We start from the raw sequence: 18,230 nt of genomic DNA, 5'->3' as shown, positions 1-18,230 counted from the left end.
ATCCAATCAGCGTTGGCTTTGAGGCGGGTTGAGGTGTGACGCAACGAGAAGCGCGACAGTTCAGTCTAAAGAACATGGCGGCTTCAGCCGATGAAACTAGCGTTAGCGTGGCTATCGAGCAAGTTTTATCGGAATTACAGAGTATTTCTTCACTGAAAGAAGAGCAAAACACTGCTCTGGAGGCTTTTCTCAGAGGAAAAGATGTTTTTGCTCTTCTCCCGACTGGTTTCGGCAAGAGTTTGATCTATCAATTGGCTCCTCTTGTTGCTCTGTTAGTACGTCATATGCTTCGTTGAACTGATTAGTTTATTTGGCCCGTCTATCACCAACATAGGCCAATCAGCTAACCAGTATTTTCGCCCCTTCCCAAAATTACTTCAACGGAAGGTTTCCAGATGGATATGCGGAGCAAATCCATCTGGCGGAGTCAGGTTAATTTTTGATACCATGAGCTGCTTTTAACCCAAATTACTCTATTTTCTGCCATCAGTTGAGTAGTTTCTTTTGCTTACATTTTTTGAGACAAAGTAGCATCTTTTCTACTTTATCAAGATCTAGAGGAGAAAAATTGGATATCATTGAAATCATTGGAAACCTAATCAGAGCTGTCCCCAAATTAAAATGATACAGCGTTATTTTCATCTTGTCTATGCAAGTTGCCAGAGTGTTTGGCTAGAATTAGTGGGCTGGACCAGTTCCTGAGCTGGTCTTGCTCCCTTGCACAAATAAATTGTGAGAACCTGCTGCTGTTTGGATGGTAAAATACAGGGTTTAAAATGTTTTATTTATCTAGGCATATTTTAAAAATACCTGTTGAAATACTGCAGCTAAATGCTTGAAGATGACCATACCAACAGAAAATGTATAATAGATAACTATTGATGATATTTTGCTGCTTGGATTAATTTTGCTTGTTGTTTTGGAATGATGGCAGCCTGGAAATGTACACTCTATTATTTTACTTCTATCTATTCTAGTCTGAACAGAAGGGTCTTTAAGGCTTTAAAAAATGTGTTAAAATTTATAAAATGTGATTTTTCTGCATTTTTTTTATCCCACCAAAACTAGCCACGCTGCTTGCCCCACATTTTCAGGGAGTATTAGCTGCGGGAACATGGTGAGGTTTAACATACCGTACAAACACAAGACCCAGCTCTACAGTTGGCAGGTGGCAGATCTGTGATCTGCATATTCAAACTCACGCAGCTACCTATTGTGGTCCCTTGATCCTGGATTAACTATAAAACAAGCCCTTAATGCAGGTTATCAGGGTTTGGGAACAATTCACTAAACAATCAGTTGATTACTTTCCAACGATTTTCCTCTTCTGCCAAGCAAATAATAATACTTTTTGTTTTAACTCTTAAGCCCACCTCCCTCCTCCCTCTTTTAATCAACAAATTAAGCATAAATCATGTTTGATCTTTATTTACTGGTTGCTCAGCAGTTGGTAGAGGTCAAGAGAGATTACTGGATGCTTTAATAGCCCGAAAACAAGCCCAACATTCCTCTGTTCCCCTCATGAACACGTACAACCTTAAAGTCGCTTTGTTTCATGTCGGAGGCTTTGGGGAAAAGGACAGACTTATAAAAGGCTTCATTAAATATTTTATCTTCCCTGTCTCCTTTCTTTATTTCTTCCTCATTTCATCTTTAAGTAGAAGATGCTCAAGCATTTTCTAACGAGAAGTGCATTGTCCAGTGAGCTTTACATACTGAGATTATAATCCTGAGAGAATGGCACGGTTACAGTCACTGTATTTTTCTCTCCGCCCCCTTATAAATCTGCTTCAAGTAACTCCAGTGGGAATGCCCAGTAACTTTCAGCCTGTCAGAGTCTCATACAGCTGAGAGAGCAGTGGGTGAAAAGCTCCATCTAGTCTGCCTAACCCTAACTCTGTGCTTTGATCGGCTACAAATCACACCTCCTTTATACAATTCCGAGGTTTTTCACAAATAAACAGTAAAAGAAAAAAAATATATTCTAATTAACAATAGCTGTAGGAGCCAATTATTTTTTGTTAATAATTAAAATGTTTTTTTTTGTGTGCATAATCTAGCGAAGTTTATTTTACTTTATTGTTATAAATATTATAACAATATATTGTTATAAATATTGATATCTGTTATGAGATTATGTTTTTTGGTTATTTAGTCATGTTCCTTTATTTTTGGTTACTTATGATTAATTTAGGTTTTTTTTTTTTTTTTATAAATAGGCAGTCAATGGTAGGACCAGCATGCATCTGGGTGGGCGTATGGTTTTTTACCAGCACAAGAGAAACATGGAGGAAATGTTTGTCTTTTTTTTTTGTTTGCTTGCCTGAGGAAAAAAATTAACTGAGAAAACTAAAGGAGTTTACCTGGAACATTTTTTATTTTGCCTGCGTGAAATAAGTCCATGGTGCATCTGTGGCCTTTGTGGATTTCCACTTTTTTGTGTCATCAAAGCTGGGCCACAACAATAGCAAATAGCTTCAATAAAAATAACTAACATTCACATGCTGATAACAGGTGGGTTTAAGAAAGTTCTCAAACTTGTGCTTCTAAAATTACAACGAAAGTGAGATTATTGTTACTAGCTTCAAAGCTTAATTATTTAGTCATAGCCTGGCTACTGGTTTTAAGGTATACCATTTCCTGTCACAGTCATGGTTTAATAAACCCTCAAAAAAAAAAAAAAATTCTGTAATGCCTTTTCTGTACAATTGAATGTGCTTTCAATGAGGGGTGAGAAAAGGTGCAGGTTTTTTCTGACTACATGGAATATAGTACATCACTGTCCCCTCTACACCTGTTGCTGTGCACTGCTGGTCAGCAGACTCAAATAAAAGCCTTCATACATTTCCTTCACTCACAAGACTGAGAAGTCTGACTGTTATTAGACATTTGCAACCCTCATTCTTGACATTTTAAAACTATATTGGGTAACCTGTGTTATTGTGGAACTATTGGTGACTATTTTGATTATCAACCAACCTTAACTCACTTCTTTTTCATCACAATACCCTCTTTGTGAAAATTAGCATCTCATCCACCATACAGTATACATAGAAGATGTCAGTTAAGGAAACTGGAGGTCTATTAAGCAGGCCAAACATATTATTAGCAAAGAGAATTTGTATGAAAGGAGGATACAATACATTATATATGTAATTCAACCAGTATTGGAAACAATCATACCTCTATTTTGATAGCAAACTATTAGATCATTAAGCAGTTTAGTGCTAAAACCCTGACTAATTAAACCACTACCACCGATGGTCATATTAAGGACAGCACGAGTGGTGTCAAATGACCATCAGAAAATGTGCCGCTATTGTTTCCTTTTAAAGAAACCACACTGACTGAGGCTGAGTCCAAAGTGAAACCCTTGGTAAAGCATTTCAAATGTATCCTATTTAGAACCACTGATGCTTTCATAAAACTATCCAAGTCTAGTAAATCTGTCCTGATTAGACAAACTTTAGGACAATGAACCTGCAGTATATTTAAAATGTAACCTGTGTAGCACTGATTATTATAAAACATCACATATTCCCAGTTGCCCATATTCCATTATTGTGTTACTCTATAATATTCACAATGACAAGAACTTGAAAATTACAAGTCAATCTAGTGGAAGTTTATTCAATTAAAAAAAAACAGAGAATATTAGCAGTGATAAAAATGAAAATTTCTTTTCTGTTTTGAATAGAAGCTATTATGAAATGATAAGTTTTTTTATGATAATAAGTTGGTTTTTTTCTACACATTTATTTTCTTTATACAACGTGAGATTCTCATAGCTGCCATTGCTCAATTAATTAGAAATAAATGACTACGAATGTGACACATCTTGAAAAGAAGGTCCAACTGTGCTGGAATTGTTTCGGCGCGGCTGTAAATCATCAGTGAATTGTTTTCTACTTATTCCACTGTTAAATCCACCCCCCTCTCAGAGCATTCACAAACAAAAGGGGCCACACATGACCACAAAAGAGAAAGTCATTTGTGAAATGTCCTGATTATGTGGGTTGTGCAACGTAAAAACAATTTGCCTGATTACTTCCAATTGATTTGTCCTCGCAGTTAAAACCTCGGCGAGCAGCCCGGTGAGCCACGCCGTGCCATGCCGGTGGGCAGGGGGAAGAGGAGTAATTTCTCGGATGTGCAGCTGAGCCAGCTTACGCCTAAGCTAAAGCCCTCTGGATGCTGCTAAACCTCTGAGAGTCTAAACACCAGGCTAGCTACCAGCTAACAGTGTCTGCTAAAGCCCTGAGGGATTTATGTGTGGCACAAAGTGAATTAAAGGTGACCTTCTAAAATGGATGGAGAGACAAAAGAGAAGGGTGATGGGGAGGAATGGGATTTCACAGGTAGCTCACGCTTTACCTGAACAGATGGAAAAAACAAAAAACACTGCACCACTTATAAAAATATCTAGCAGATATGCAACAGATTCACCTCAGATAGCTTTGCCTTATTAAAATATATTAAATAGTTGGGTGGGGGGAATTATCTGCTTTAATGAGATTTGTGCTTAACAAGAAATCCTTCCTAAAAGAACAGAGACAGGATTTCTGCTCACCTGACTGTTGATGTCTGCTTTGTGCTGCAGTAACACAGATACCAGCTCCTTGTGTCCTCTGTCACAGGCCCAGTGCAGGAGGGCGCGACCCTGCCAACAAAAGCACACAAATCACTGAACTGAACACACATATACAAACCACAAAAATGTAAGGAACAAGACAATAAACACACTGAAAAAACTCAAGACCTCTAGCTTATTATTATTTTATATTTAATCATTGTTTGTATTGTAATAACTGCAGTAAATAGATATCAATTTGTTCTTTTCACTATCTTCAGCACAGAGGAATGAGACATTCAGTTCTTTAGAAAAGTATTCTGATCCCTTAAACTTCTTCAAATTCTGTCAAAACTAACCTAAAAACATTATGAGGTGATGGTGATAATATATACAAACAGGTGTATAACTGAAGCGGAATAATAAAGACTCACTTTTAGGGCTAGGTAAAAAAATCGATTTAATCGATTTTGGATCGATTCCTTTACATTTATGCAAAATCGAGGTGTAGGGAATGAGATCGATTAGTTTTATAGTGACGCTCACATTCAAATGAGCAGGCGTATGCAAAAAGGCCGACTCAGGTAACACACCGCTCAGCAAGCTGTCCCAACTGAAGTCTGATGTCTGAAACCATTTTGGATTTAAAACAACTAAAGACAATGTGCTGGATATGTGACATTAAGGTGACTTTCCTCTACATTGAAAATGAGTGGCGCTGCAAATATGGTTTGTGCATTGAAGATAATGCAGCTTAGGCATGTCTACTGTGTCACGTCTGCTTGCTCGTGTGAGGCTTCACTTTTTCCCTTTTATAAACAAGTTTGCACTTTTGAGACAGTTTTATTCACATCTCAAGTTTAAACTGTCTGATTTACAAGTTTGCGCTTTGTGTTTAATATGACAGGAAAAAATAAAATGCATGAGTATTTTGAAACACAGTCGAACCACTTTCATTATTGTAAAAACAGATCGAATCGAAATTAATCGATTTAGAACTGTATTAATCAAAATCAAATCGATTCAGGACTTTGGCCAAAATACTTAGCCCTACTCACTTTTTTTTTACACATTATTACAAACAATCATTTTGAACATAAACCCTGCACTTATTATATATTTAGGGTGGTTGAGGCAATACTCTTAATCTGGGCAAACCTATACCAGCTTTGCACATCTAAAGATTGTTTTAGGGCTGGACTTTGATCAGCCTAATTCTTACATATCAGAATGCTTTAATCTAAAGTCTTTCTTTAGCTCTGGCTGGACACTCTGGATTGGAAGGTGGCAGATCTGCCCCAGTCTGGTCTTCTCCATCCTCTTGCATGTTTTCTTCCACCTTTGTCCTGTATTTAGCTCCATCCATCTTCCTATAGACTCTACCTAGCTTCTTTTTCCTTGCTTAATGAAGTATAACCCCAGCATGATGCTGCCACCACTGTGTTTCACCAGTGGGAGATTGTATGTTCAAATTGTTCATTTTCTGAAAAAATTGTACATGTGTAAGACAACCTCTTAAAAGCTGAATGGGAGCCATACAGTTTGGGGTTATCCGGCAAATAAGTGGGTTTCCTATTGCCTTATTATGGATTTCTTATTTCAAAGTTGAATTTTTTCTTGCCACATTTTCATGAAGGGGAGATTTTTGGAGAGCACAATTATTAGTTGCTCTATTATCATATCGTCCCTCGCAAGAAGTGGATTTCTGTAAGCCTTTTTCATTGCATCTATGTTGTGTTTCATTTTTCCGAGGGGCAAGGTGCACCAATGACTTCAAAGGGAGGCCTTGATCCTCATGATGCTGTTTGTTATCAAATGTCCTATAACAACCCTATTAGCCCTTCACAGAACATTTTTAAATGGTTCTGAGGCTCATGTATCCACACTATGTTACCTTCTACTTTGAAGTTATGCACTAATTTGTGTGCATCTGTCATAAAAACCTAAATAACACACAAAAGTTTGTCTTTTGATGGTTGTATAATCTGAAAAGGTTTAAGGGCTATGTGCACTTGTTTAAGAAGAAGTACTTTAATTTAAATTTTTATGGAGAAATATAGGTTAAAGCCTACAAGACAAGTACTTGCCCATGCACATACACCATCTCACAGGCATTTCCTTGGGTCTAAGATCCTTGGTCCAATAAAACCTCCAGAGCTCATTTTTCAGTGAGGGCAATTAGGTAAAGCAAACTCTCCAAGTCTAACTCTGTTGCTTAAATCATATTGATCACCCAGGCTGTATGTTAATATGGCTACTTATGAGTCAGGTCAGAATACCAATGTTGCCTTCCCTCATTCTTTCTGTTTAAGGTCCTGTGCTGCAGACTGCTGCATGCATTTTTACTGCACATCAGAAGTTTTGTGGTTAAAACAAGAAAATACCAAAGCAGTAATAAGTTAGCTTTGAGGTCCAGCGGTGATAAAACCCTAATTATGTCACGTAGAAAAATGAACTGGTACGATAGATTGCACTAAATCACGGTTGAATAAGTGCTCTTCAGACCACAGGGAAGGTGCTTTTTTTAGCACTGTCTGATTAAGAAACACTCTTTTCTTTTCTGGGAGCAAAGAGTTGGAAAAGTTCCAGGAAAGAAACCCAAAAGGATTAGCAGATAATACAACTGGCAAAGGGTAAAGACAAACAAAGAAGAAGCTAACCCCTCCCTGTTATTGGATACAGGAAGCGTGCAAAGGTTAAACAAAAGGCTTGACAAAACAGAGTAAATATCTTATCGCAATTATTTGCTCTGTTTGCAACAATAACCATAAGTAATAAATATATGAAAATAAACCAAACATGGTAATTCTGGAAATTAATCAGTCAGTGAACAGAGTGATGAGCTTCACAAACCAAATATTGTTGTAGAAATATATATATAATTTTTTTTAAAATGCTAAATAATATATTTTGGACACAACTCAGACACAGGATGTTCCAAAGCAACACTGAAATGGCACAAAGCGCAAAAGTAACAATCCTGACCTTACATTTCATTGAATCATTTAAGCTTTTTAGTTTGAGTGGATGTCATACGATAACTTATTGACATCACAGACTTCCTTTTTGTTCTCAACATACAGTAAAGGGATTACCTTCGAGTTAATGAGTCGATGCAATTAACTGGTTTTCCTTAGATAGAAAACTTTTAATCAGTTTGATCTGGTTTAATTGTCTCTGTAAAGTGCCTTGGGATTACATGATTTGTGAATTAGCACTATATAAATAAAGTGAATTGAATTGAATTAAATTTAATTAAATTAAAGAAACCAATATTTCATATCTATCTGGTAGCTTTATTATGCCCTTTTAATTAATTTCTTAAACCCTATTTAACCTAATTTTTTCATAATTTGTATATAATTGAAATGAATAATAATAATTATTATTATTATTGATACTATTGCTTATAGTTATTTCAATTTTGTCATAAATAATAAACAGGTTATATAGTAAAGGTAAAATGAAAATATAATTCCCCCCAAAGGATCTTCTGTTAGACTGATAAAAACTCTTCAAGAATTTTAAATGGAAAAACTTAATGAGCTAAACATGGGTGTGAAGGTTTTTGGATTTAAACTGCCTGTAAACGAATAAAAGACAGACAAAATAAGATACTAAAAAAGAAAAATAAATTATGATATGAGAAAAAATGATTACAAATACCCATAAATAATTACATAATGTTGTCCTACATGTGTGAAAATTATTATCTTCTTCTATCACTGAACTATCAAATCAAATAATATCAAAATTTTATATATCACAACCTTTCTTTGACACCACTCACAAATTATTTATCTGATTTAGGCAAGGGGTTGACCAAGATTGCCATTCACCATTGACCCTAATGAAAAAAAATATCACAATCCCATGTTAATAATAAATAATAAAAAAAATGAGTTAAAAAAATGGGATACAGTCTTATTGCTTTTATTTATAACAGTTAAAGCTTAAAGCAACACTGTAGCCTTTGACCAAGTATCAGCTATATTTGAGATATATTGAATATTTGTTTAGGTCAATATAAATCACTTCGCACTGACCAGTGCTCTGTAGGGGCTTCTCAAAGATCCGCCAACGTGAGACGGTTAGATTAATCTCTGAATGAGTTATGTGACAAAAAGCCCCGCTTAATGGCAGTGAAGCTCCCCTTAAAAACAAGAGCTACTGTCACTACCCAAAAAGTTGCTACTAGGCAACAAACTAGATGTGACACTTACCTGATCAGACATATTTTTGGCTCTCTAATTAGGATTTCATCTAAAGAAGCTACTCTGTCTTTACCAGTAACCCTATTACTTTTGGTCCAAAGTTGTTTGCTATTAGATTCCAAAACATGAAGGGAAACTGTTTGATTTTGCAAGAATGCAACGTTGTCAGACGCCTTCAGGATCACTAAACTGGGAAGTAACAGGTCAGGCGGCACCTGCTTTCTCTCTGTGGCAAAAAGTTACAGACTTGCTTTAAACTGGTGAATTAATCTTTGTATGAGGAACATGTAGTGGCCCTTTTGTAAACTAAATGAGCAACATTGCACAGCAACATGTTGGGGAGGGGTAGCTGTGTTACTTTTTCATCTATGAAGCCACAGAAAGTTAAAAGTTGCTCCAATACTTTCTTTAGAAATTAACTAAATAGACATTATAGTGCAGGGCAGTACGACAGAAAGTATTTTTGTTTTGAAGCAAAGCTTAACTTCATTTTGCCCTTTTACAGCTAACTGACCTATGCTTCTTTTAACCAGACATTTAATAAACTAAAATTATCCAGTAAGTTTATCCTTTGCAATTATAAATATATAAACTTTAAAAAGGAATGTCTTTTTATGGTTTTGTTACGCGTTTTGCTGTTTTCATGTCTTAACTACAACTCATTAGCCGTCACTGTCGTCCAGAGTTATTTTAACTAAGGTGATGTTGTGGTTCCACACTCACAGGGCAAGAGATGAGGCACAGCCTCTTTTTGCCCCATTCTTAACCTGCAGACACTTAACACTATGTCAGCTGGTGCGAAACGTCGCCACTGCCCTCTGCTGTTTAAAGAGCAGAACAATGAGGCACTAGAAGAGCACAATAGTTGATGGCAGACAAAGCCTTTTCAGCAGAGATGGCTCAACCATCTGGCCTTTGACTGTGAACCCAGCGGCTGAATGCCTGTTTATTGTGAAGAGTGACCGTAATTGAAAAAAGGGGCAGCGGGCCAGTTGGCTTTACCGATAATGAATCAAAGGCAGATGGATAAATTTCAGGGTCTATCTATCCGGGAAACGCTCAACCATAGTGGGAGCAGTCTCTGCATTTTATGCCAAACTACTGCTCCTTGTGTAGTGTTGCAGTCATGCTCTTTGCTTGGATATGTTTGTAAGATATATCCAGAGTGCAAGATAAAACTTATAAACAGTTGCATACATAGAACATACTGGTAAAAGAGACTTCAGCAGCACAAATGAATATCAATAGATAAGTGTGGCAGTTATCTATTAGGGTAGGCCTATTCAAATGAACTCTCCCGTTCGCCATCTAAGCCTCCAGATATCTTTTGGCACTGTACCTCTTCGTCTTTGGTATTGACATCCACTTTCTGAGAGCTGATGGCGTTCCTTATGTGCTCAATGTTGTTTTCTCTGCAGTAGTCAAAGATGTTCTTATCTTCTTCCCTGAGAGCAAGAAATGAGTGAAACACGGAGTAATGATCAAAGCCATTTGTCTTACAATGAAACAGCAAAAATAATAATAATAAAATATTATAAAGTGCATCAGTTTATGTTACTTGGTACATTATTTAATTTTGCTAGTTGATTAACCTAAATTTGATAGTTTGTAAGCTATCTAAGTTGCAATGACACTAGTCATGAATCATCATACATTTAACACAATGAGCATACCGTATGCTACACAAACGGTGTGATATCAGAGCAGCAGCTACATGTGCCATATCCCTAAGGGACAGAGGCATGCACAGCAGCACCATCCCACCTCTAATCATATCTCCCTGCCTCTAATCACCTTCTTGCATTGAGGGACAGGAGGAGGGCTGCGGGGGGTGTGGTGATGGTGGGAGAGATGCTGGGTCAAAATGGGGGGGAGCAAAATCTCATTTAGAGCTTTATGCTTTCCCCTCCCTCTTAGCCATCCAAGCCATTCAGATTAATTGAATTTAGTGCTCTGCTGTTTGTAAGAAAACTTGCATATATGACACTTTGGTGCTTCGTCAGTCAGTAAGACCCATATCCAAACCCCCCCTTTCCTGTTGCTGGCAGCATGAAGTCTAAAGTTGTTCTTCCTCCTGTGTCACTTTGGACCTGTAAAGTTCCTGTGGTCCCATCTGGCTCAGGCTGCAGGTGAACCACTTGACTGAACGTGAAGTTCAGCTAAACCTTCTCGGGGAGATTTTGTTACGTTGAACATTATTCATAATCCAGATTTGGATATTTGTTTTCTGTTATTTATTGATTCCGATTATAAGTGCAATGAGTATTTATCAAAAACTGATAAAAAAATAGCAAAGTAGTATCACAAATAAATAAAAAAAACACAACAGTGTGCACACATCCTAAACCAACACTAAGTGAACCAGTGGCACTATCCCATAGTAAGATAGATCGATAGATAGATCCTTAGTCTTTTTCCACCCTCATGCAGAGTCAAAATGTCGAGTCACTTTAAAGATTTCTACATCAGGCAAGCCCTTCTGTACAGATATTGAAGACTGCAGCTTCATATGTACTATATATTTAGGATATAAATAAGTTATAGATTAATTCATGTTGTCTGAACTTTGGTCAAGCTATGTTGCAGCTTTTTAAGCATCAAGCTGAAGCATTCTTGTATTAACGCTTGTGTGGAAAAAGAAAAATGGGAAATTCCCAGTCCATAGGGTAGTTTGGTTAGAGAGTTAAGGAAACAATCCCAATACTAATGTAATGTGTCATATCAATTTACAATTACAGAATTTTGATTTTTATAAATTTTTAAAAAAGCATCAGATTGGGATCCAGTTTCACCAACTTACAGTAGACTTACAGTATTCTCTAATTTTCAAATAAGAATTTTGCAAAAAACTTTAACTTTTCTTCTTCTCCTGCTAAATGGAATGGCAAAAAAAAAACTGAATAAAAATTGTCCAACAAAAATTTCCTTTCAAGTTCTAAACTGGAAATGTAATTGTGAGGTCAACGTTTGCAGTAGAATAATCAGAGAGAAATTCTTAGTTGAATTGTTTGGTGTGTTTTTTTTAATAATTCATGGTTCATGCATTTAAATTCTGCTTAACAATATATTTTAATGGGTTAACTGAACTTTTATTGCCCTATATGCACATATCCTATTTACATCTTAGTGATAGAGACGCTAAAGCTTAGAAAGGTAAGTGGGGATATTATAACATGGAAAAAGAAAGTGCTTAAAAAATGAAGGTTAATCATGTTTTCTTAATGCTATACTAAAGAATAATAATAAAGTTTTTTTTTTAAATGCTGTGTATCCCTGATCAGCTCCACACCACAATGAATGAAGGTTAAAGTTAGGCTACATATATTACATGTGATACAATGATTGTTATGTAGGAAGCTCTCTTTTTTGCTTTTCCCTCAGTTTTTTTTTCATTCAGCTTCTCAGCTGCAGCTTCTCATTTTTTTCCCTTTGCGACCTCTCCTTCATCTGCTCATGGTTAGAGATGAATAACTCATCGCGTTTTTTACTAGAGCAAGGTTATGAATCTGTACCTTCATTTACATACTCCTGATTACTGCAGCTATGTTTATTCATGCACGACCACGCCTACTTCTTTTTCTGATGGCTATCATGACCCCAAAGCCCGCCTGATGCGTCGCCACCATCCGTCTCCCCCGGCAACTAATCAATAGGCCGAGTCATCAGTCTTTAGTTGATGGCTGGACAGGGCTGGCATGACACATATATATGAATGATGAGCAAGAACACACATGCACCCCCCCCCACACACACACACACACCTGGTAGCTTTAGGATTATTTAATAAACAAACACAAAAATTATCTCACAAATGAAGACATAAACAAAAACAATTGTTTAGATAAATCCCTTTTAGCACAACAGGACAAAGGAGTTTAGATACACAAACCAACATGCCAGATGCAAACAAATGATAAATGTGGGCCTTATAAACAAAATGACATCCACAGCAGTGCAAAGCATGCTGGGAAGGTCACAGGCTATTCTGTCATCAAGGCAGCACCAAGGTTTTTAGTGTTTGTGTATCTAGTATGTGCGTGTGTGGGTACGTCATGTGCCCACACCTGTGTGTGTGTCCAGTGTGGTGTACTTGCAGATATATCCTTCATCCATCAGACCAAACTGGTCACACTGGTAGAAAACACTCATCTACCTGGTCTGAGTTTTGGTGATCAGCAACACAGCCACACAATCCATCAAAGGCGCGCTTACACACTCACACCATCTCTCATCTCGCTCTCATGTAAGACCCTGACTGAGCCGGAGTGCCAATGGAAGCGAAACGCGAAGAAGCCTGAAAAGATGAGAACTGAAACAACAAGCTTTTTTAGCCAAGAGCCCCACAAAATCTTTGTTTTTATTGGAATTCATCTGGCAGGTGTTTGGCGAATTGCAAATGCCGCATTCTGGCCCTGTGATTAGCTCAGCAGGCGAGGGATATTTCTAATCAATCAATCCTGTTTTCATCTATAAGTGATTCACATACACATGAGTAGAGGTTGAGTGAGCAGTGCAATTAAACCCGGCTGGTTAACAGGTGTTCAGCTGTTTAATATGGAGGGTGTTTATGTGTGAGAAAGAGGAAATTGAAGAGCAGCAGAGCAGCGAGTTTATCATGTCTGGGAGGTTATGCATGACTTGGGATGATAATTACACGGACGTACAGTGTGAAGTGTATGATTCTGCCTGCTCAGCTGTGTTTGTCTCATGTTAATGTTATCCTTGCGATGGGTTCCCAGTGAGTTTTTTGGTGAGACTGGATATCGCCATGGGAATATTGCTCTGGGAGGTCTTCTGCAGCAACCTCAGTCTGCTGTACTCAGTGCATTCCCATTACCTTGCCTGTTTAATTGTGTCATTAAAAAAGGGAAGACTCTGGATGCTTCTTACAGATAATATGCATACTAATCATGTACAGCCATTTAGGAGGAAACCTGCAGAATTCACACATCTCATTTTCATCTCTGAAAAGCTCTTTTTGCATTGAAATGAAAATGGGGGGGCTCCGAGCTTCAGTGAGTCTGCCAGGAAGAAGTAAATGGAGAATGGATTTCATTAACATAAATCGGAACTGCTTGACATTCCCAGACCTGCAAATGCAGTTACCGTCTGTTGAATACAATCAAATACAGCGTCAAGTTTAGTGGTTAACAATGCCAAGTTGAGCTGAGAATTAAAAAAAAAAAAACGGATAAAGCCCCAAAAAGATCTACTAAATACTTTCACGGAATAAAGAAAAATGTGTTTGAATGTCACGTAAAACTAGCAAGTTCTGGTTTGTCTTTGCTTAAGTTATGAAGTGATCAGAGGTCTGATTTTGGCTGGTTTGATTCTAGTGTTCCAATTTTCTCTTTAAGAAACGTTAGATATGAGACTAATGATCCACCTTCATTTGGGTCAGAAATTATACATAGCTGTGATATTATTCACTGTAAAAAAATAAATAAATAAATAAAAACTTTAACAAGCTTTAAACAACTAGTTTTGCAATAAATAAAAGCAACAGTCTTCTCCACTTAAAATCAGCTTCCTCAATCAGAAAATAGGGCCACAACATTCTAGTGCAGGGGTCTTCGACGTTTTCAAAGCCAAGGACCCCCAAACTGATTGCGAGATGGAGCGGGGACCCCCTAATTATATAAACTGTATGAAATTGTGTTCTATCAAACTGGTCCTATAGTCACTCTATTACATATGGAGTCATGTAACGAAAGTAATTTCTCCCTGGGATTATTAAAGTATTTCTGAATTTGATTCCTGGTTAATGGGACAGGTGTTGTGAATGAAACGGTGCCCAGGTTTGAAAGAGCTCTTGTGTGTCGCTGAATGTGTGCATTGATGACTGAAAGACATCTTCTGCTTTCATTTATCTGTTTAATACAGTGTGTTGAATTCATGTTATTGTGTATTTAAAGACATTTTAATTAGTGCAAAAAATTGCAGGAGGGAATATAAAAAAAGTAATCAACCAAGACTTTCGCGACCCCCATGCAGTAGACCTGTTGAAGACCTCTGTTCAAGTGTTCAATCAAGTTGCATTAATTAATTAATTAACAGAAAGTAGGAAGAAAAGGTGGAGAGAAAAAAAAGGATATTGATATTGATCCTGTTAAAATCATACTATCCTGGTCACCTTCTGACTTATCAATGCATCTCTGATTGTTTGTGTTACTTTTCATTTAAATACCTTATCATCTCCTCCTGGTACAGAGAGCTGACTGCTGCTCCTCCAAAACCGGTTCGTCTTTCTGCTCCCCGTCGTTGCTGTAAGATCAATGGACAGAAATCAGCTTAGACTAAACTTTAAGTCAAATGAAGTATTTAATACACAGCTTTAAGAGCTAATCATAAATATTGGTTCAGTGTTGAGCACAGGGCCACCCTCTTTTAACAATGCTGTGGTTTTACTTCTCTATAGTGACTAAATACAATGAGTCAGACATGTCCATTCATGGGTACCTCTAAACATAGCCTCTCACTAACGGTTAGAAAATTCTGCACTCTGTGAATAAACAACTCCATGGATTTGAGTCTGACCTCATTCCTGATAAATGTGCCCCAAAATAAAGGTGAACATGATAACATGCATTAGCTCCCGGTTTTTGACCTTTGTTAATCATCTGTATTTTCATAGAATTCCATTGTACACTCAGTTCAGCAAAGAATTTATTACCTAGCCTATTCTTCACTAACCATCCTTGACTCACAAAAGAAGCTGCACAAATCTGATTTCAAAGCAGAGGGAGAGATGGAGCAGAGCAACTATCCATGCACTTTTGGGACAAACTAATTCACTTCAGAAACTATGAATATTCGCTGAGCACCGGCCCTGCTCTTCTACCTTATAATGTAATATAAAGCCAGTGTCTGCTCAACAATTGAGAGGGGAACGGAGGTCAAATTGTGGCTATTATTCTCTCCCTTGCTCCTCTATCTATGCACTCCTACTTACACTATTTAACCGTGCCTCAAAAAGAATAGCTCCTGCCATGCTATTACGCTTTGTTAACACTAATGCAATCAGGTTCTTTTTCGTTTTTGGAGGCGTGGGTGGTATATGCTTTTGCTAGGCTGTCATCCGTTAGGCCGAGTCAGCAACTATTTTATTCCGCATAGAATGGCTGAAGAGAAATTCAGTTCAATTGTGGTGGACAGTGACACTCTTACAAAAAGGGACATCAAAAAATTAAGAATTGAGGGACGAGGAGGAAAAGGAAGATGGGGATTAAAAATAAAAAGATGATTTGAGGGCACAGACAGAGTGCTATTGGACAATGACAGCAAAAAGGTCAACTCAGACACACCAGGTTAAGAACATTTGAAAATAACTCAGGATTACTTTCATTACAAAGAGAGTGTATCTATCTGGTGTTTGCTTGTAACCTTTGTCATTTTAGATCTGCTCCCACTGTTTGCAACCACAACTATACAAAAGTAACCTGAAACCATTGTATAACCTGCACTGTTCTCAATTTTGACAAACAGATAAAGTTTTTGGTCTTTTGAAAACATATAGTGGTTGCTTTTTTTCCCCACCAGTCCATCTTCTCTACATACACACAGTGTCTGTTTTATGATCCACCCAAAATTACCTTCCACTGCGGTAGGATTACATCTGCTCCAGTGATTCTTTTCTTAAAATCATTTGCTGCAATTTTGTAGCTTTCAAAGTGTATAGGACATAGCTTAGGAAAAAAATGCTTGCGTGTTTTTAAATTTGGCATGAATGAATGAATCTGCTGTGGGTTCTTGTATTAATGTAGCTGTTCCATTATGCATCTCAATTTCTGCATCAATGTACAAGTCCTTCTCCTTTTCAGATTACAATTTAAATAGAAGTTCGAAGAACATGCTGTTTAATCATGTGATTATAGACCAACATTTTTATTTTTTCCCCACATATTTCATGAATAAAAATCTGTTATCCATCTCACAGCCACTTTCTTGACTTTACTTTACCTGGATGAGAGTAGTTTGAAATGAAAATGTACAATATTTAAGTTCTTAAAGCTTTATTTGAGAGAAAGAAAAGGGTAATGACTGCTAGGGTTGAAATTTGCGTTTTTTGTAAAATATACAGCAGGGCCAAAAACTATTTAGCCAGCCACTGCTTGTGGAAATTTTCCTACTTATGATAATTAGAGAGGTCTGTAATTTTTATCATAGGTACACTTCAACTATGAGAGACGAAATGAGGAAAAAAAAATCCAGAAAATCACACTGTAGGATTTTTAAAGAATTTATTTGTAAATTATGGTGGAAAACAGGTATTTGGTCACCACAAAACCAGCGAGATTTACGGCTCTCACAGACCTGTAACTTCTTCTTTAAGAAGCTCCTCTGTCCTCCACTCGTTACCTGTATTATTGGCACCTGTTGAACCCGTTATCTGTATAAAAGACACCTGTTCACAGCCTCAAAAAGTCACAGACCAAACTCAACCATGGCCAAGACCAAAGAGCTGTTGAAGGACACCAGGAAGAAAATTGCAGAACTGCATCAGACTGGGAAGAGTGAATCTACAATAGGCAAGCAGCTTGGTGTGAAAAAATTAACTGTGGGAGCAATTGTAAGCAAATGGAAGACATACAAGATCGCTGATAATCTCCCTTGATCTAGGGCGCCACACAAGATCTCTTCCCGTGGGGTCAAAATGATAATGAGAACGGCGAGCAAAAATCCCAGAACTACATGGAGGGAAGTGATGAGTGACCTGCAGAGAGCTGGGAACAAATTAACAAAGACTACAATAAGTAACACTCTACTGTACACCGAGAGGGACTCAAATCCTGCAGTGCCAGACGTGTCCCCCTGCTCAAGCCAGTACATGTCCAGATCTGCCTGAAGTTTGCCAAAGAGCATATGGATGATCCAGAAGAGGATTGGGAGAATATCAAGTGGTCAGATGAAAGAAAATAGAACTTTCTGGTAAAAACCCAACCCGTGGTGTTTGAAGAAAGAAGAATGCAGAGCTGCATCGCAAGAACACAATACTTACTGTGAAGCGTGAGGGAGGAGACATCATGATTTGGGGTTGTTTTTCTGCAAAGGGTACAGGAAAACTGATCCGTGTTGAGGGATGAATGAACAGGGCCACGTATCGCGAGATTTTAAGCTAAACCCTCCTTCCATCAGTGAGGGCCTTGAAGATGAAATGTGGCTGGATCTTCCAGCATGATAATGATCCCAAACACATCTCCCGGGCAACAAAGGAGTGGCTCCGTAAAAAGAATTTCAAGGTCCTGAAGTGGCCTAGCCAGTCTGCAGACCTTAACCCCATGGAAAATTTGTGGAGGGAGTTGAAAGTCTGTGTTGCCCAGCGACAGCCCCAAAACATCACTGCTCTAGAGGAAATCTGCATGGAGGAATGGGCCAAAATACCAGCTACAGTGTGTGAAGCTGGTGAGGACTTACAGAAAAAGTTTGACCTCTGTCATTGCCAACAA

General features: G+C 37.7%; 1 protein-coding gene across 2 annotated transcripts in view; it reads right to left on the bottom strand.

Moving 5' to 3' along the window:
• The window catches only part of acbd6 (acyl-CoA binding domain containing 6), a 48,158-nt gene that overhangs the window by 25,057 nt on the left and 4,871 nt on the right, over nt 1-18,230 (bottom strand). For both annotated transcript variants that reach the window (XM_038288626.1, XM_038288627.1), the window contains exons 4-6: nt 14,972-15,048; nt 10,124-10,229; nt 4,571-4,660 (exon numbers count right to left, since the gene is read on the bottom strand). In XM_038288626.1, the coding sequence (XP_038144554.1) occupies nt 4,571-4,660; nt 10,124-10,229; nt 14,972-15,048 (273 nt within the window). The remainder of the gene's footprint in view (nt 1-4,570; nt 4,661-10,123; nt 10,230-14,971; nt 15,049-18,230) is intronic.

Source organism: Cyprinodon tularosa, unplaced genomic scaffold (genome assembly GCF_016077235.1).
Source record: "Cyprinodon tularosa strain WSP-4 unplaced genomic scaffold, ASM1607723v1 ctg259, whole genome shotgun sequence".
In the NCBI taxonomy this organism is placed as follows: Eukaryota; Metazoa; Chordata; class Actinopteri; order Cyprinodontiformes; family Cyprinodontidae; genus Cyprinodon; species Cyprinodon tularosa.
The sequence above is the reverse complement of the archived record's forward strand: the minus strand, read 5'-3'. Positions and strand labels throughout refer to the sequence as shown.